The following is a 20,178-nucleotide window of genomic DNA, read 5'->3' on the forward strand; positions in this document are numbered from 1 at the left end:
AGACGCAGCGGCCGGATGGGCGGAACTCTGGCTGCCCGTCTTCCTTTTGGGTGGGGGCCGCTGGGCAGGAAGCCCCCCCCTGACAGCAGCAATCCCGCGGTCAGGGCTCGTCAGCGGCGACCTTCCTCCGGTCCCCCCGCCCAGGGGTTAGGACAGTGGGAGCAACTCTCTCCCCAGGGCCCTCCCGCCCTCCTGCTTACTCTGAGGTGCAGGTGGTCAGTCCAGGAGCCGATGACCTTGTACTCGGCGGAGCCGTTGCGCAGCTGGTACTGGTAGATGTCGTAGCGCCCGGGCGCGTCTCCATTCTCGTTGAAGGTCACGGGGTTCCCGGCGATGCCTGTGGGGGCGAGCGGGTGTCTTTGCGGAGCCTTTGCCCACAGGCAGGGAGGACAGGCGCTCAGGGCAGAGACATCTCTGGGGACGCCCCTCCGTGGAACATCCTGGGAGGTCTCACCCTCAGAAACACGGAAGGACACCCCCCCATTCCCACCCCCCAGAGCCCAGGCCCCCGTCCCCTGGGCACGGCCCACGACACTCGGGGTCGGGCAGTGCCCCACACCACGCCCCACCTGAGAAGTTGACGTTTCGGATGTACTTAAGCAGCTGAGTGCCGTCTACGGGGTCCATGCGCGGGCAGAGCCCCACGCGGCCGGGGCACAGGTCACGGTGCATGGCGTGCAGCGCGTGGCCCATGGCGTACACGGCGTCGATCACGAACTGCACCTTCCCCTCCTGCTCGTACGCCGAGTCCTGCCCGATGCGCTCACGGTCTGCAAGGAAACACGGGGGCAGCGGCGCCCGGGGAGCCCACCGCCCTCACAGCAGCGCGTGGGAGCCAGAGCGCCCCTGGCACCCAGAGGGGTGGCGCGGCCCATCGGTGCGCACCTGGCCCTCCTGACTCCCAGCCAGTCCCGCTCCTCCCCAGGAGATGGTCCCATGGAGGCCCTGGGGACAGGCCCGAGGGGTGAGCGGAAGGGCCCACTGGCCACGTCACTGTACCACTGACGCTGTGCCCCCCAAGGCCCAGAACTGGGTGGGCTTCCTGTCACCCGTCACCCTGAAAGGCAGTTGTCCAGAGGATCTCCCTGTGGTGGTGGCACCGGCTGCCCACCCCCCAGCCTGGCCTGGGGGAATCGTGGGAGCAGCTGCCCCTCGTGGCCAGGACGGGGCTGTGTCTGTGGGCAAGGACGTGGTGCCTCTAGAGCAGCCGCTCCAGCAGAGTACGCTGTCCTCACCCCAGGGTACTGCTAGGGAAACTGAGGCCCAAAAAGCTTGAAGGATCGGCCTCCTGTGCTTTCAGTGGTTTCCAGTCTTCCCAGACACCAGACGTCACCATCATCCCCAGCCATCCTTCCCCAGTGACACCCCCGAAAGAGCCAGAGGGAACTTCGCAAACTGGGGACGCCCCCACCGCCTTCTCACTGCAAACTGCACTGCGGCCTTGGGGACCCGACCTCCCACCCTCATGCCCCCGCCTGCCCACCCAGCCGCTCTGCGCTGGGGCCCACGCGAGCTCCTGGGCTGCCAGAGTTCTCCACGCCCTTGTCACCAAGGAGGGGCTGGCAGTCCCGCCTCCCTGTGGGGCGCCAGGCCGCTGAGGGCCGGGAAGCTCTCGGCAGAGCGCAGGGCACCGATCCGTGGCATTGTGTGTGCTGGGCGGTCACATACAGCTTCTGAGGTGGCTACTGAGGTCCCTGGGCTGGAGCAGGCCGGGAAGGCTTTGCGGAGGAGGAGGTGGCTCCCGGCCTGGGCCCCGGGTAATGATGATGTTAAATAACATAAAATAACGACGGCCGCTAACCTCCACCCCGCACCTGCTATGTGCTGAGCTCGCCGTGGACAGGAACTCACTGAATTCTCACAACGCCGTGAAGTAAGCTATTGCCCCCATTGCAGAGATGAAGAAACGGAGGCACAAAATAGCTCAGCGATGTCCCAGGACCATGCAGAGCTGGCCCTGAACCCAGGTCCTCCAGCCCCAAGCCTGTGCACCACACTCTGCCAGACAGGCAGGGGCAGGAGGACGGCAGGAGGCGGAACGGACAGGATGGGCAGAGCTAGGGAAGCCCGGCTTCCCCTGCCAAGGCCGCAGCCCCTGCACATAGCCCGGCCCGCGGCCTCCTTCCTCAAGGCCAGGACAAGGCAATTGCCCCTCATCAGCCCCCATGCCCAGCCCTGTCCCCGCAGGAGGGCACGTGCCACAGCCTGCAGGGCAGCCGCGGGCCAGGCTGGGCTGAGTCGGCACTGGGCCCTGATGTCCTGGGAACTCCAGAGGTCACTGTGCCCATCCCTCTGCCTCGGACACCTCGGAAGCAGACCCCGGGTGCGGGGAACCTCGCCGTGTCTCCCTGGGGTCTGCTCCACCACCGAATCCCCTCATTCAGTTGACCCTGCTGGGCAGAGCCCCGCCCCATTCTCAGCCTAGCCCAGTGCAGACACGGATTGTGGGGCAGACGCTAGAAATGACGGACTCGGTGCTGGGGATGGCAGGGCCACAGGGGCCACCTGCTCCCACTGTCACTTTACAGATGAGAAAATGAGGCCAGAGAGAGCAGCCCAAGTCACACGCCAGTGGGCGACAGGACGGGCACTCCCAGCTTCCAGAACCTCCCGCCTCCATCCCAGACTGCACTTGACCTGGGCCTTGTCTGTCAGCCTTGCTGACAGGTGACACTCTTTCTAGGCAAAGGCACAAACAGACGGGGACAAACATGAAAGGCAAATGCTCCAGCTTCACCATCCTGCCTTCTTGTCTCTGATCACAGGGTTCTGAGGGCCTGGAGAGAAATGAAAGGGGCAATCCTGTTCCCAAAGGGCACAGAGGGGGCTGGGGCAGTCACTTGGAAAGATCCGCCCTGTCACCCCCCCTCGCCCCTGCCCGCCCTGCCCTGTCCTCTCCTGCCTGAACACCACAGAATGGCCCTGCGCAGCTCCCATCTGCCCTCCTCGCACACGGAGGCGAGGCTGAATTATTAACCAGGGATGCAGCGCTGGGCTGTGGCCACTGCAGACAGCAGGCAGCTCTTTCCCGAGGCCAAGGACACACGCGGCCCTGCAGGCTGGCTGCATCTCTGCTGGAAACACACCTCCCCGCTAAGCCAGGCTCAGCCTCTCCTCCCCCAGGGGTCCCGGGAGGGTCCAGCTGAAGCCTCCAATCCTGGGCCATTCGGGCTCAGGACCACACGCTCTCACGGGGTCCCGAAGCCACCAGGATCGACACTAGTGTGGACCCCACGGAGCATCTGCACCAGGGAAACCCGCCTCTGCCCGTGACAGCTCTGGGGGGAAGGGCTCTGGGGTCCTGTGGGCCCCGGGCAGCCCTGGGGCGCTGCCCGTCCAGGGTGTCCACCCCAGCATCGTCACACAGACTTCCAGAGACTTCTCAACACACTTGCACCTCCTTGACTTTGTCTAAAGTCTAGTCCCAGTTACAGATGAGAAAAGCGGGATACAAGAGGCAACCTTTGAAGGGGGTGCGAGGACATGCGTGTGCCCACCACACGCGCGCACACGCACACAGGCCTTCCCCTGTGCCCCACAGTCAGCAGCGATGACAGGGCGAAGTGCACTCCCGTGGCAGGGTGGCAGGTAGTGCGGGGGTGGGTGGGAGCTTGGGGAATCACAGGAACCACAAACATGTGCTTAACGAGACAAGACACTCTGTCCCAAAAGAAGGGCTGGAGCTGTGCCCGTGCCTGGAGCAGCTCTCTGCACGCCCGCCCTGGCTTCCCAGCAGACAGCCCTGCAGCCGCGGCTCTCCTTCCCCGAGCCTTCCCGTGCCTGGCAGCTCGCCCTCCGCACAGCTCGGGCAGACAGGCTCGGCTGGGCCCTCTCACGGGGGACGTAACTGAGGTTTGCGGGTGGGAGGGTGACACACCCAGAGTCCCCAGGAATCCTGGTCCCAGGGAGGTGTTCGGTGCATCCCTGTGGATGGAGCTAGCTGGCAAGCGGTGGAGCTGGGATCTGCACCCAGATCTCTCTGGCTCCAAAATGGTCCCCACCACCCTGACCTGCCTCCTTCCCCCTTCTCTAGGGCCCAGGCTCTGCCCTCAGTTGTCTGGCCAGGGCTCGCCAGGGGGTAAGGACTCCCCGTCTGCAGGTCTAGAGGAAGCACGTGGCAGTGGAGGGAAGGGGTCGGAATGTCCCCACTCACAGGTGGGCAGGACCCCTAGGCCCAGCCAGGGGCACCGCAGCTCTGGGAGGGAGCAACACATGCATTTCTGAGAGCTACCGGAGGAGATAAATTCCACACACACGGTGGCAGTGACAGCAGCAACAGTTTGAAGATGTCCTAATTGTGTCCCGGGGCACAGTGAGGCAGAGATGCGTTTGGCTCTGCCACGGGTGACAGCCAGCCAGGGAACCATCGGGGAGGATTTTCTCCGTCAAAACCCCGCAGCCGTGGTTACTACGGCGACTGCAGCCTTTTGTCTGCAGGTTGTAAATTGTAATTGAAATGAGTTTTCAAGGTTGAAATAATCAGAGTCCTCCTTGTCTCCCCCCTCACCTCTCCACAACTCCCCCGCCCAGCCACTCCGGAGCCTTGACGCACACACACACACACACACACACACACACTCTTGAAGTGGCTCCCTCATGCCATGCTGTACAAAATCAACCCCACAGACACGCATATTTTCACATCTACAAACCTGCATGCATTTACACACGTCTATACACACACGGGCTCCAACACAGGTGCACGTATAAACACATACAATATATCTACACCGCACAGGGAACACGACACCTACACAAACGTGTGGGCATTCAGATTCCCCCACTGAGGGGCTGAGAGGCCCCACGAACAGATGCTGGCGAGGACTGGGGTGCGAGTGTGTATTCAGAGAAGGGAGGCGAGGTGGGGAAGGGAAGGCAATTCGTGCTGGTGCTGGCGTGTGGGGCTCAGGCCGGCTGGGGACCTCCAGGAGGCCGTGCAGACCACGCCTCGGGGTTGTCCCGTCCGGGGGGCACGTCCCGGCTCTGCCAGTCCTAGGCCGAGGGCTGCTCCCGGGGGCTTTAACCCATCACACAGGCCTGGCGAGTGCTGAGGGGGTGCCTGCGGCATCAACAGCATCTACACAAACACACATGATCACATGTGCAATCAAGCATGATCTATGTCTATACCACACATCTACACACGTAAACTTGCATTGACATACAAATATGCAAACACGCACACCAGTTTTCGTCCCTGGAGCAAACTTCCAGGGAGCAGGACCAAAGGGTCCCAGACCCCCTCCAGAGAGCCGGCTGGTGCAGAAGACCAAACACACTCGTCCGGCCCTGACTCTGGCTGGGCCAGGGAGCCACTGTATGCTCCAGGCCAGGTAACCGAGTCTCCTGGAGCCGCAGCCCCCTCGGGTGTGAATGCAGGATGGCGATGCTTACCTGGAGGGCTGCTGGGAGGAGGCGGGAGACAGAGGTGAGCCGCCCGGCACCGTGCCCTGTGCACAGACGTCCTCCCGGACGCTCCTCCACTGGACGCCCCAGCCCTGGAGGCCTCCCTGCCCTGCGATGGGCAGGGCTGCCCACCGCACACGCGTGGGCCAGGTCAGCTGGGCCCAGCCAGTCACTGTGCCTGCTGGTGGCCTCCCTCCGCCTGGGCGTGAGCCACTCTCCCTATCACTTCCCCGAGACCGTCGGTCCTCCTGAGGGCCCCCAGAGTCCTGTTCCCAAGGCCGGGCTCACTGCCCCCTGGCCCCGTGCCACATTCCCAGAAGTCTCAAGCCTGCAGTCACACTCCTGCTCTTCAGTGCCACACCATGGCTGCCACCAGCTCCTCCCCTTCAATTTTCCTCCTCAAATCCCGTTTCCCAGGCTGGGGAATCTCTGAGCAACCGGCCTGGTCTCCATCCCTAGCCCTGCGCCCCACCGCTCAGCCTTGGCCCTGCAGCAACTACCCCCTGCACCCAGGTGTCCTGGGGGCCGATGGTTGGGGCAAATGGCGTCACCAGCTCAGGGCTGAGGAAACTGAGGCTCAGGGCGGTGAAGCAACTTCCCCAGCGGGCCGGGCTCTTCCCTCTCCCCCAGGTGCTCTTTTCCAAGCTCCAGCAGCTCTGTGGTGGCACTGTCCTGAGGCTCCTTGACCTTGAACTAGCCACTGCCCCATTTGAAGGAAAACGATTCTTGCAGACCTTCATGAATATGACCCCAGGGTGAAAACACTACTCAGAAGCTGGAATCCTGACTATGACAATGAACCCCAACTGCAAATGATCACAGCAGCGGAGACGCTGTGCTTTGCGATTGGTAGAGATCACTTCTGCACCGCCATTAAGTTGAAAATGCAAAGTTGAAGAATCCTCATGGAACGCCTGGGACCCTGAGCGTCTGACCTCAAGAACATGTCCCCAGATGGTCACGCCTTCAGTTTGAGAAACAGGACGTGACACCAGGGTCTGGTGGGAACAGCTGGAAGCCCCCATTCAGCCCCCTGCTAAGCATCTCTGGGCTTCAGGCTGTGACACGAGGTTGCCACCTGGGACCAGGAGAGAAGAGTGACACCTGCAGCAGGGGCCACACCCGGCACCTGCGCAGCTCTGTGCCTGGGAAAGGCCAGGTCTCAGCCCCTCCCTGGCTCTGAGGCCGACACGCCTCAGCCTGGGAGCCTGGGAGCCTGGAGCCTGGAGCCTGGGCCCAGCTCTCTGGACAGGGAGGGAAGGGCTGGGGGCTGGGGCCGCAGCCAAATGGCTGAGCTGCCTGTGCCCCTGCTGATAACCCCTCCACGGACACCCCCTCCCTGTCACTCTAGTCTCCTTCCCCTCCCAACAGCATCCAGTTTTCCTTCTGGCCAAGCCTTCCCTTTGACGCAGAAATGTGCTACAATTTGAACAAACAAAAGCCCTCTCTTGACGGGACCCCCCCAAGCAGCACCGCTTTCTCTGTTCTCCCTCCCATCCCAGCTCCTCAGAACGGTTACCTCTGCTCGCTCTCATCCATTCCTCTCCTCTGCTTTTCTCCTGACCAACCCAGCCTGGCTTTTGCACCCACCTCTCCAAGGAGATTGTTCTTGTGAAGGTCGCCAGCGGCCCCCCATTGCTAATTCCAGTGGCCCAGCCCCAGTCCTCATCTCCCTTGGCCCTGGACAGCATGCAATAGAGCCGGCCACCCCCTCCTCCCTGACGCTCTCTTGCCCTCCAGGACACCATGCTCTGGGCCCTCCTGCCTCCCAGGGGGCCGCCCTGTCTCAGCTCCTGTGCTGGCCCCCTCCCTGCCCCACACTGCAGGGTCCAGGGCCCCCTCTCCTCGAACCTCACTCGGGTGCTGACACTGTCCCCCAACTCCAGCTCCTACGCCACAAGGCCACGTGGACACCCAACAGGCATCTCACTCTGCACGTCCTACACCAAACCCTATCCTTCCCCAGCCTGCTCCTCTCCCGCCCACCCCGTCTCACCGCGTGGCAGTTCTATCCATCTCCCGCTTCAGGCAAGGACCTGGGAGCCATCCTTGATTCTCTGTCATCTTTCTCCCACCTTGCATCCTTCAGCAAACTCTACGGCCACACCGCACGGTTTACACAGCATCCAACCCCTTCTCGCCACCTCCCCGCTGGCCCCATCGCTCCCACCTGGATTACAGCACCTGCCTCCTAACTGGCCTCCCACTCTGCCCTCGCCCTCGGCAGAGTGAGCCTGTGAGAACGTAAATCGGATCACGCCAATCTTCTTTCAAGCCCTGCAATGGCTTTGTCCCGTTCCTCATAAAAGACTAAATCCTCACAAATTGCCTACAAGGCCCACGTGATCTGTGCCCTCCCCACCTCCTGCTGTGCTCATCTCCCACCTGTGGCTCTGCGTCAGCCACACGGGCCCTCACTGTTCCCCAGACCCGCCAGGCACCTGCCCACCTCAGGGCCTTTGCACATGCTGTGCTCACTGCCCAGCACACGCTTTCCTGGATCTCCACAAGGGTCGCTCTCTCACTGCCTCCGGGCCTTTCCTCAAGTCTCAGTGAGACCTTCTGACTTAAAAGTGCTGCAACCCCCCTAGCCTCCTGGCACTCAGCCTCCCTCGAAGAGGCCTCCTGGGTCTGCCTTCTCTGGCCTCATCGTTAGGTCTTCTCTGGAGCCCAGGGAACTGGCTGCCAGGCCACACTACCCCACTCCACACCTTGTCCGCAAGGCCATACTGTCTTGCAGGGCAGGTCTGTCCCACTCACAGAGCTTAGCAGGGGGCTTGGCACATAGTGGGCCTCTTAGTAAATGCTGGTCGGCTTCCTGATTGACAAGCGAGGAGCAGCATTGAGGGAAGGGCCAGGACCTCTGGCCACCATGTGGCCAATGGTTTGAGCAACTGTCAGTTCCTCTAATGGGGGCACAGCCTGGCACATAGTAGGTGCTCCCAAATGTTGGTCTTTCTTCCTTCCCCAGGAGAAAGACTTCCTCGGGTTCCTTTGGGGATGTAGAGGTGGGAAGACCTTTCAGAGGCAGGCTGGAGAAGCCAGGAGGGCCCGGGGGCTGGGACGTCAGTTGGCCTACAGCAGGACATCTCTGGAATCAGATGGTGCGGGCTCAAATCCCAGCTCTGTGTGACTTTAGGCAAGTCTTTAACCTCTCTGTGCCTCAGTTTCCTCGTCTGTAAAACAGGTTGCTGTAAAGATTAAATGCAAAACCCTGGGACAGAGCTTGACAATTAATAAATGCTGTATAAATATTAGCTACTGTTACCCTGTTTTTACTACTGTTTGCTATTGCTGTTAGTGCAGGCTGGGTGACTGGCGTCTCCCCACGCATTCCCGGCCACCACGTGGCTGCCCTCCCTCTCCGAGCTCCCAGCCCCTGGGAGCTGCAGGCAGTAAATTTTTCCTATCTCCTCATAAACCGGGCCTTCCTCCGCTCAGCCGTCACCTGGCTGGCAGCGCTGTCAAAAAGACGGATGCCACATCTGCCTTGTTTACGACTGTAATTCCCAAGCCCTGCTGTGCGGGCTCCCGGGAGGGGCCGGCAGGGGCGGAGAGAGGCAGGCACCGTGCTCACCGTGCTCCCACTGCCCCGGGCTTGACAGCTACACAGATGCCCCTCTCAGGGGCCCTGGCCTCGCTCAGGGGTGGAGGATCCACGGGTCATCTGCAAGTCCTGCAGGTCCTTGGGGCTGCGAGGAAGGTAGCACTCTGCTGGGGACAGGGCTCTGGGGAGGATGGGAGAGGGTAATGGTTCCCATCTCATAGACGAGGAAACCGAGGCCTCAAGAGGTAAGCGAAGGTCACATGGCTAGGAAGCAGCAACACCAGCACTCACACGCAGGTCTGCAGGATTCTAACAGCTGTGTCTGAGAAAGAATGGAGCCCACCACACCCCACCCTTCCCCTTCAGCACACGCTGCCCAAGCTCCGGCTGCAGCACCTGCCGCCGCCCGGGTCTTCTCCGGCCCAGAGCCCGCTCTGCCAGCCGTGCGTAGGCTGCACCGCCCGCCAGCAGCAGCCCCGCCAGCAACTGACAGGGCGCACACATGGCCCGGCTCCCTTCCGCCTTCAGTGCCACAGCTGAGGCCTGTTCCTCGCTGTCCCCAGAGTCCCGGGGGGTTAGCCGAAGTTGTTCACAGTGGCGACCTTCCTGATATCACACCCTTTATCGCTGCCTTCTCCCCTCTCTCCTGGGATCCCCTCCCACATACCCTACTTGCTCTCAAATCCTTGTTTCAGGAGAACCCAACTTAAGACAGCCTGGAAGGATGGATCGACTCTTCCCAAGGGTAAGACCACAGGAAGAGATGGTCCTCCTCGCCCTCTTGGAAGTCCACCGGGTCCCTCCTTCAGCTGGGTGGGAAGGAATGGTTTGGCAAAGGACACAGGAGCAGCACTTGCTCACTGTGAGACCGTGGGCAGGGCAGGCTCGGAATGAAGGTTAGCATGGAGGGGAGCAGAGTGGGCCGATCCTGGGGGAGGTGGGCGGGAAGCCAGGCTCCGGAGACAGCGGGGCAGGTGGCGTGGAGACTGCAGAGCACGCCTGGGTAGCTGAGGGGGAGAGAGAGACAGACAGACAGGGCCTGGAGGAGCCCGGGGAGGAGGGAGGGCGGGAGGCGCGGGAGGCAGCAGGGAGCGGCAGGGCAGGCACGGCTCCAACGCCAGGCTGCCTGGGTGTGAATCCAGCTCCGTCGACTCTAGCACTGTGACGTTCGCAAGTTGCCTCTGTTTCCCCTTCTGTAAAATGGGAGCTGCACCTGTGACAGTCTATGCCACCCACTCTCAGGATGCCACACTCCCCACCCCCAGGATCCTACAGCAGACAGACATAATTGGTACCAACAAACCTGGGCCACTAAATTACCCAGCTGCCTGTGTGAATCCCAACTCTCCTGCTTCCTCTCTATGGCAACAGCCATTTCGTCAGCACCTATTACACACACGGTTTTCAGCCAGCCACTCCACACACTTTATCGCTAATCCTCAAAACCACCCCTGGGATGGCTGTTGCCTTTCCTGTTCTACAGATAAGCTCCTGAGGCTCAGAGAAGTTAAACCACTTGTCCAGGATCACACAGCAGGGAAGAGACAGCAGGTTCCAGACCCAGGGGTGAGTCCTTCCCCTGTCCCTGCTCCCAGCCCTCCGCGGGGGTCACTCCCCCCATCCTGGCCTAAGGCCTTGTCCCCAGGGACGGGTTCAGCTCAGACCTGGGTGGGCTGTGGGGGAGCCAGAGCTGCCGCTCCCTTGCTCAGGGTCTCGGGTCCCACAAACATTCCCAGCAGCTCCCCTGCCCCTCACCTCAGCCAGAGAGGGACACACAGTGTCACCACAACCTGACTTGTGGTGACAAGGACACACAAGGACTCTGACCAGTCTGTGCTGGGGCTTCCAATGCAGCAGGGAGGATTCGGGTTGGCCGTGAGGCGCTGTCCTTCCACTGCTCCCCGAGGGTGCACCCCACGTCCAGGCCTTCCCCGCTGGCTGGGGCGCATGCTGTCCTCCCATCGCTCACCTCTCCCTCTGAGCCAGAGGCTCCCAAACTTCGCTGTACAGTAGAACCACCTGGGGCACTTTCAAAAAAATCCTGATGCTCAGGTTGCACCCAGTACAAATGAAATCGAAATGTGTACAGGCGGGAGTCAGGCATCGGTATTTTTAAAAGATTCCCAGGTGATTCCATGTGAACAAGGCTTGGAGACCACTGCTCCAGCCCTAAGTATTAAAATCACCTAGAGAGCTTTAAAAACATCCACAGCGCAGGCCCCACCCCCGAGGTTCTGGTGCAGTTGGTCTGGGCTGGGGTCCTGGTGTCATTTTAGGAGCTCCCCAGGTGACTCCCATGCACAGCGAGGCTCAGAGCTACCACTGCCGTTCACAAAGTGCCTCCACTGACATAGTCTCACTTCCTTCCAGAGACGTCCCTGGGTGGCGGACCTTCAATCCCGTTTCTCAGATGAGAGGGCAAAGGCCCAGAGAGGTCACAGAACGTGCCTTAGGCTCACAGCAAAGCTCGCTCTTCTGAAACCTGCTCTAGTCCTCCTTCCCTGCCCGCTGTGACTATCAGACCAAACACCTCCCTCAGGACTGTCGAGAGGTTCCTGAGTCCTGGCCCGAGGACGGGAGTCTGGACAAAGCCTGCAGGAACTGACCAAGGCCTCCCTCCCCCTCCTGCCCCTCCCAAAGAGGCGACTCCAGAAAGCCCTTCATCCTTGGCAGCCTGACGCGGGGCCCAGAAGGCCGCGGTCGGTCATCCGTCTTGCTCCACTTCCAGTCTTACCCATCCTCCCCCACCCCCACCCCTGGGGGGGTCTGGTGGCCTATAGTCAGGGTGCCCACACTACTTTTCGTCGCACATGGGCTCTTTTGGAAATAAAAGGGGATGCTCTCAATAGTTATACTGGAACAGCGGTGGACAGGATTCGGGGTCACCCCACCCTTGAGGGCTCAGCCTCCATGCCCAGGCGCGGCTGTACTTTTTACGCCTCTGTTGTGACTGCTGCCTGATTCAGGCTTCTGCTGTGCAGCCTTGGGCAAGTCGCTTGGTCTCTCTGACTCTCCATACCCTCATCTGTAGTGCGGGAATCCTAAGCGCTTCTAGAGGTGTTATGAGAGTGAAATGAAATAATGGCTTTAAGTGTCTGGAACATGGCACAGTAAACAGTGGTATTTATGTTTGTTAGTTCACCCAGGAACATGTAACCCCCACCGGAGACATTTTCACACACACGTCTCTCTCAGGCACGCCGACTCGGGCACACACAGTCACACACAGGTGTGTGCACACACCACCACCTGGGCGCACTCGTACACCGGCACACTGTGCATCGGGCACCCTGGGTTTGGCCTAGCTCCCCAGGGCGTACCCAGGGTCCAGGGACTTCGATGCCCTGTGGGCTCTTGCCACCAGAGGGCAGCGTGCTCCCCGTCCAGCCACCTCCTCACACTCCCTTCTCCCCGGACCCAGCACAGCCCTGTCAGACTCCTTGCAGTGTGTCCCTGGCGCACCAGCCGTTTGCCCAGACTGCGCCGGTCAAGTCTGGGAGGACACAGGAGGGAGCCCATCCTCCGCAGTCAGGTACCACTCAGGCGCCCGGAGCCCCGGCGTTGCTAGGCGGGGTCCCGCCGCAGAGCTCCCCACGCCCGGCGGGCACACGGCCCCATGTCCAGAGGAATCCTGAGTGGACACACCAAGACGGCACCAGGGGCTGCAGGCCTGGAGCCCAGACCCGGTTCAAGCCACGCTCCACCGTCTTCCGCCTGTGGGAATCAGGTCCTCTACTTACCCCCTCTGAGCCCCGTGTTTCCGTCTGTAAAATGGACCGATGATGGCCCCCCGTGTGTGGCTCATGCTCCTCCTGTTCGGGGGCCAGGTGTTCCCTTTGCAGAGGCGGTGCTGGCCACTTCACAGATGCGGTTTCCCTGCGCCCTGCACGCCCCGTTCTTTGCTTATCTGTTTAGTTTCTCCTGCACATCTCCCTCCTGACATGTGCTATCATTTACTTAGCTTGTTTATCGTCTGTCTCACCATTACAATAAAACTCAAGACTCTTTTGACTCTCTCATTCACTGCTGCATCCACCGTGCCCAGAACAGGGCAAGGCAGTCCTGCGAGCCAAACTGGTGTTTGTTGAGTGACTGAGGGAACTCGCGGGGTCAGAGGTGGTTTCTGTGAAGTGTCCACACTGGTGTGCGTCAGGACCGGACACAGTTAAGTTCTGTGGGCCCACCCTAGGAACGCACACCCAGGCAGTCAGAGGCCAGATGGCCCTGCCACCCCAGCACTCTCAGTGTCGCACTCTAACTAGGCCGTGACCCCCCCTTCAGTCCCCGCCTCTGAACTCTGCCCCCAGGTGCCAGCCCATCTCCACTCCGGCCACTGCCACTCCCGGACCATGGAGACGCCCGCCCGGCAGCATTGGCCCCAGGTCTCCTGCCACTCAGGCTTCTCCTCCAGAGCTCCGCCCCATGCCCCGCCCCCGGCCCCGCCCGCCCGCGCGTGCTCACTGGTGCACTTCTTGACGTGGCTTCCCTTCTTGAGCGCGTGGCGGCTCAGCTTGCAGTGGAAGTTGTCCTCCCAGAACTCGGCAAACCAGATGTTGCGCCGGTTGTTGTCCAGCGTGCGGCTGGAGAAGTAGCGGTCGAAGCCTGGCGGGACGGAACGGGACGTCAGGGCCCACGCTCGCCCTCCCCACTGCCCCAGGCTCAGGCAGGGGCCAGGCTGAGGCGGGGGAGGAGGCAGGATCGTGTCTGATCCAGAGCCCAGGCGGAAAAAACAAAATGTGGAGCATTTCATTTCACTCAAAATGAAAAGAGCTGTATCAAGTCCCAGGGGGAGCATGTGTAATCCACAACCGCTGCCTTTATGGAAGAGAAGTACACCGATGAGGGTGTTTCCACGGCTAAAGCCACGGAAATGCTAATATCGGGCCTCTTTGAGAAAGTGCCACCTGGGAGTCCCGAGATTAGAGCAGAGAGGCTGGTGGGTTTGCCCAACCCTGGGAGCACGTGGCCAGAGAAGGCAGGGCATCGCCTAGGTCACACAGCAAGACCAGGACCTAGACCTTCTTTCAAGTCCAGAATGTCCTCGTCACTAACAGATGCAGCCTCCTTCCTCCGCATGCTCTGCCACACTCAGAAATCTGCTCTCAGCCGAGGAAACCCTGTCCCAGGGTGGGCAGGCTGGCGGGGAACAATGCCCTCTCCCTCCTCCTGGGTGCTCCTCCCGCAACACTGACCGTTCTGCGCACAGTTAACTGAGCTGCTTTGGATGGGCCAAAGGGCCTGAGAGCTCAGTGGGGCCACATGAAGCTTCCTGTCCAAGGAAAGGACCGAGTGGAAGCTAAATGACTGTCAGAGCTGCAGCAGAAATGCTGGCATTGGGCGGGGGGTTGGCCTGCAGCGGGACTTCTCAGCCTGGGCACTGCTGACACTTGGGGCCAGATGCTGCTTTGTCGTGGGGGCCGTCCTGAGCACTGCAGGCCTGAGCAGCATCCCTGAACTCCACCCACCAGACGCCAGCAGCAGCATCCCCAGTCATGACAACCACACATGACTCCAGACATTGCCGAATGTCCCTTGGGGGGCAAAATCACCCCCAGATGAGGACCACTGTTCTAAAAGCTTCTCTAATGTCCAAGAGAGTAACGGTATTTGTCAGGCAAGTCCTGGATCTAAATCCCACTCTGCCACTTACAGCACTATATGTCCCCTAATCTCTCTGAGCCCCAGTGTACCGGTCTCCTACATGTGGGTCAGAGCGCATCACAGGGTTGCTGGGAAAATTAAGTGAGATGTCTGTGCAGGGCTGGCATTTGTGGGCACCAGTAAGCCATCGTTACTGTTATCTTGTGTTTATTATGGCTTGGGGTTTCCAGGGGAGGGACGAAAACTTCTGCAGCCCGTACTCCCTCCGCCTCAGGGTGAAGAGAGGATGCTGCTGAACAAGTCCTTCCCCTTCTCAGCCCGTCTCTTGGAAAGTTCGTTAGCAAGGCAGGTGTCTGCGGTCCCCGCCAGCTCCATCAGCGCTGGATTCTAGTGAACAGAGGGGGGGCAGGGAAGAAGGGCTGGCGAGCCCGCCTCCCCCTGGTGACGACTGCAAGGTCCCTGCCAAATCGGGCCATTAACAGGAACTTCAAGCCACACTCTGTGAGGCTCTGGCCACAGCACTTTGTTCCTGCCCAGGGTGACTGTGGGTCTGCCCCGAGAGGAAGGATTCAGGGCAGGGCAGGCCCAACCCCAGACCCAGGCAGGCTCTGCAGGGAGGCCCCGTCCCCGAACACAGCACCTGTCCCGCAGTCTGCTGGCAGCTCCCAGCCTGCTCCGGCAGAGGACTCCCGCCAGGTCGAGTGAGTACCACGCACGCCCTGCACCTCCCACACCCAGAATTTTCTGAGCAGGGCGGAAGAAAGGACCCAAATGTGGATTCAAATTCTGCTATGTCGAGTGCCTGATAGGCCTCCCAGCCCAGAACCTCAGAACACACAAGGCTGGGGGCCAAGGAAGAAGAAAGGAAAGGGCAGGAAGAGGTGCGGGAGGGAAAGGAAGTAGAGGAGGGACAAGAGGAGGCGCATTCAGGGCGATGCCCACAGTAGGCGGGTGAGCGTGGTAGTCCTGCGTCCTGTCCTGCCAGGCCTACCTCGCACGGACATCCTCTTGGGGAGAATAGTGACAGCACCCTCAGCCACCTCCTCCAGGTGCAGCACAGGTGCAATCTTGGAGCCCCAGCTGTCCGAGCCCATCCAGAAGAAGTGGCCCGTCTGGTTGGCTCTCCGCGCCGCCTCCAGCACACGCCTGTGGGAACACACGCCAGCCCAGCCCAGCCGTGTCTGTCCACACAACTGCCCCGACCCCTGGCCACACCTGCTGTGGGCCCACCTGTCCCCTGGCTCTGCCTGGACCCCCCACCCCTGACTCCCACAAGCCGAGGGCCCACAGCTGCCCCAGCACCCATGCCCGTACCCCCTGCCATGGCTCCCCCACCCCTGGCCCACACCTGCCCATAGGCCCACACCTGTCCCCCCGGGCCCTCGCCTGCCTGCAGGCCCACGGTGATCCCCCAAGTCCCCAAAAACACCACACCTGTCTCCCAGATCCATACCTGAGTTCCATCTAACTCAGGCCTGGGAACTATTTATATGTCTGCCCAGCCCCTGTCCTCTCAGACTCATGCCTTCCTGGCCCTGAGCCCACACCCACGTCCCTTAGCCTGTCCTCACATTTACTGTCACACACACACGCCCCTCTGCCCCCTGACCCCTCTGCACATGTTGCCCCCGCCAGCAGTGCCCTCTGCATCCAGCCCCTTCTGTGCTAGAAGTCCCGGTCCTTCCAAGAGCTGCCGCCCACACCCTGACGGGGATGGGTGATGGGTGGATGCGGGCGTGGGGCTGCCAGGTGCTCACGCCCGCCCAGGCCTACTGTGGCAGTGGTCCTCATCGAACCAGCACAGGACTGAGGAGCCCTTAGTAGGCACTTAATCAGTGCTTACTGGATGCACAGACTGGATGCAAGTGGCCCCTCAAAGATATCTCCCCGGAGGGCAAAACAGGGAGGAGTGGGCAGAATTCCCCTAACACAGCCCCTCCCACGGGGAGAGGCTGGAGCAGAGAGGGGCAAGGACCTTGTTTGGGGCCACACAGCAAGTGGGAGGCTGTGACACTCGAAACTGTCCAGGCCCTTCCCAGCGGTGAGGACCAGGGCAGACTGCGGGGCTCGGGGGCGGCTGCTGGGCCTGGGCAGGTAGCAGCCGGCTGGGGCAGGAGAGCTTGGGGCATCCAGAGAGAAACAAATGTTTCCAGGCCCCAGAGCCTGCACCTGGGGCTGAGGCCGGCCTGCTGGCCTCGCTGTCCCTCCTCGCCCCACCCGGCCCTCCTCCATCATCTCCCGACCCCCCACTCTCCCAGCCCCCTCACCGGTCACCACCCCCCCCCAGCTCAGGTCACCACTAGTGGCAGGTGGGGCTGCTGTCAGCACCCACACGCAGCCCTATCATCACCCGCCTGCACCCAGCCAGCCCCCGGTGACCGGGCTCCCAGGCCTCCAGCCCTGCAAAGTCGCCTGAGTTTGCCTTTACTTGCTTGCTTCTGAGATGCATGTGGATTTCCAGAAACGACCCCGCCTCCCGCCTCACCTGGGGCAGCCAGCCGGCTCAGAAAGTCAGTCTAGTCCCATCCCACCCTCCCCTGGGGGCCTCTTCTCTGGTACAAAGGACCCAAGGCTTTTATCCACCCTCCCAGCAAGTGGGTCCATCTGAACTGAAGGTGTCCCCAAAAGCAGTAGGCCTGGAGTGGGGCGCACAGCCTGGTGGGAGATGGGAACTGAGTCGGGCCAGCTTTGGGGTGGGAGCAGGAACTGCGCCTCAGCAGGGCCCCTCCTGCCCCAGGAGCTGGCTAGCCCTGTGGGCATCGGGGACATTCAGAGCCAGAATTAGGGGACCTGTATGCCGTAAGGGGGTCAGAAATTGCCTCTGTGCCCAGTGTGGAGGCTGTCGGGATGGGGCTCTGAGGAGCTCCCCTCACTGGCCTCTCACTGCCTGAGACACCACTATTATGGTTGGTCCTTTTGGCTTTTGATGCCTTAAGGATCTTCTAGAACTCCCTCCTCTGGCCCTCTAGTGACCCCGGAATGTCCCTGGGTGTTTATATGTTTTGCTGTGACTCTGGAGTCCAAGGTAGGGTCTCCACGAGTAAGAAAAAGGGTTTAAAAGAATGGGACTCAGGGCGAGACTGCTTGGGAATGGGAGGGAGCCACACGGAGAGGGCAGGAGGGCTGCGGACGGCAGCCTCAGCTGGGCCGCTGAGCGGGGAGTCTGAGGGTGGAAGCCCAGGGGGCCACATCTGCGGGGGCTCCCCAAGGGCAGGGCCGTGTCTCCCCTCAGACTGGGAAGCCTCTGAGGCCTAACCCATCTTCGCCCTGACACCCAATCTCAGGGAGGCGGGAACAAAGCAAAATTAGGGGGAAGGGAAGTTGGTTAGGAGGGGCAGTCAGGGATCGTCTTTTAAGGGTTCCCAAGTGTGTGACTTGTGACCTAGGCCCCAGGGGCTGGCCCAGGGTTTCTGCACCCAGAGTCTACCTGCTCCTACTCTGCGGATGCGGTGACTGAGGCCCAGGGAGGGGAGGCGTGTGCCCAAGCCAGGACTGGAACCACAGCCGAGATCCAGTCCCTGTACTCTGAGCTCACCACGATGAGAGTGAGGGACGGAGAGGTGGCCAACATTTGCTGGACACCTACTTCATGCCAGAGGCTACTCTAAGCCCTTTAAGCACATTCCTGCATTCAATTCTCCAACGCTGTCAGGCAGGCTTCATTAGTTCATTTTTTTTTTTTTAGCAGCAGAGGCCCAGACAGGTTAAGAAACTCACCTGAGGTCACACAGCTAGTAGGTAGAACAGGATTAAAACCTAGGTGGTCTGGCCCCAAGCCATGGCCTTAGCCGCTCCACTAATGCACCTTGCTGGCCATCCCTGGCCCTGTCAGCAGCAGCCTGTGCCCCAGCCTGTGAGGTCTCCCTGCTCACACACTTACCCACCCTCACCCCTCTGGATCCCAGGGTGGGCTCGGGCTGGCCTAGGAGGGTCTCCAACAGCACAGGACCTGTGGCTCTCCCCACGCCCGCCTGGCTCCCTGTCCCGCCCCGCTGCCGCCTGCCCTCACCTGATGTCATCCTCATTGGCAAATATGATGACCGCCCTGGCATTCGAGGTCTCCAGGAGGCGACGGATGATCTTGTCGAACTCACCCGTCTTGGGCTCCCGTGGTATCTTCACCGACTGGGCGATGCACACGCCCCCTGCAGGAGGGCGCCAGTTAGCTGGAGCTCCCACCGCACCCTCGCCACACACGCCAGGGGACGGGGCTGGGGGTGGCCAAGCTCCCCAGCCGGACTCCCGGCCCTGGGCGCCCAGTCTGTAGATACGGGCTGTGCAGTCAGAATGGTCGCAGCACCAGTCTTGGCTCCACTTGCCAACTGGGGACTCTGGACATGTCACTTAAGTACTCTGTGCCTCAGTTTCCCCATATAGCAGGTAGAGGAGGCAAGAAGCAGTACGGCATCATGCTTAGGAACCAGATTTCCTGGGTTCAAACCTCAGCTCTACCACTTACTGCTATGTGACCTCAGGCTGGTTACTGAGCCTCTCTGTGCCGCCAATATATCACCTATAAAGTGGAGATAATAATGCTACCTACTTTATAGGATTGTTATAAAATATTAAATAAGTGAACTAATGCATATAAATACAATAACGTCTGGTACACAGTGTTTAGTAAGTGTTGGTTATTTTTATTGTAACCACCTCATGACATTTCTCAGAGGATTAAATCTGAAAATGAAAGCCCACCCTGGGCCATCAGTGCCCCCGCACCTCCCAGAGCTCATGTCCCTGGGACCCCGCGACTTACGGGCCCTCGGTAAGAGCAGTGCGTCTGGCTGCCAGCCACCAGAGACCCAGCAGCACGCTGTACGTCACCCAGCCAGTCCCCAGCCTCAGACGTGTCTCCCGGGTGCTGCAGGGGACAGGCCTCCTTCACATATTTAAATCCCACCTGACCTCCGGGGACAAAGCATTCATGGGCCCCTGCTTGTATCATCCGCTGCATCGACACAGGAGGAGCCTGAAGCTCAGGGAAGCGGCTTGCCCAAAGCCACCCCGTTTCCCGCCCTACTGGGGGCCAGGAGCTGGAGATCCCCAGAGAGTAAGACTCCTGGGGCCCCTGGTGGCACAGTCAGGGCTCAGTTGATGGAAAACCTTGAGGGATTAATCCTAATGAAGCCAGACCCTTTATCTGACCGCCACCCTCCTCTGGGTCCCACTCAAAACAGGATACAGCCAATGCCTCAAACCAGCCACCTCTGCTGAGCACCCAGCTGCCACCCCTGGGCCTCCACATGGCCACCTGAGCCTTCTACACAGACCTGCCCCAATACATCAGGCAACTCTGTGCGGGCCCGGGCTGTCAGGGGCTCACAGTGCGGGGAGGACACTGCCCACCACCAGCCCCGCAGGGCAAGTGCCAGCACCCAGCTCCACACACAGAGCAGCCCCTACCGTGGGCAGGGAGGGCGGCCAGGGAAGGCTACCCAAAGGCAGGGACGCTGAGCTGAGTCCTTAGAGGGCACTAGCAGCCAGGTGGGCATTCTGGGGAGAACAGGTGCACCCACTAGAAGGAGAGGTTGCTCTGTGCCAGCGTCCTGCCAGGCTTGGGGCCACAGGACACACACACACACACACACACACACACACAGCTCCTCAGGTCTCTCCTAAGACAC

At 60.8% G+C, this 20,178-nt stretch overlaps 1 protein-coding gene across 3 annotated transcripts in view; it reads right to left on the reverse strand.

Annotated features, from left to right (window-relative positions):
* Positions 1-20,178, reverse strand: part of GRM4 (glutamate metabotropic receptor 4) — a 97,592-nt gene that overhangs the window by 16,001 nt on the left and 61,413 nt on the right. For 2 of the 3 annotated variants that reach the window (XM_069488901.1, XM_069488904.1), the window contains exons 3-7: positions 18,564-18,699; positions 15,546-15,700; positions 13,415-13,555; positions 570-770; positions 201-337 (exon numbers count right to left, since the gene is read on the reverse strand). In XM_069488901.1, the coding sequence (XP_069345002.1) occupies positions 201-337; positions 570-770; positions 13,415-13,555; positions 15,546-15,700; positions 18,564-18,699 (770 nt within the window). The remainder of the gene's footprint in view (positions 1-200; positions 338-569; positions 771-13,414; positions 13,556-15,545; positions 15,701-18,563; positions 18,700-20,178) is intronic. The other variant, XM_069488903.1, reaches the window with a different exon arrangement.

The sequence above is a fragment of the Eulemur rufifrons genome, chromosome 15 (genome assembly GCF_041146395.1).
Source record: "Eulemur rufifrons isolate Redbay chromosome 15, OSU_ERuf_1, whole genome shotgun sequence".
In the NCBI taxonomy this organism is placed as follows: Eukaryota; Metazoa; Chordata; class Mammalia; order Primates; family Lemuridae; genus Eulemur; species Eulemur rufifrons.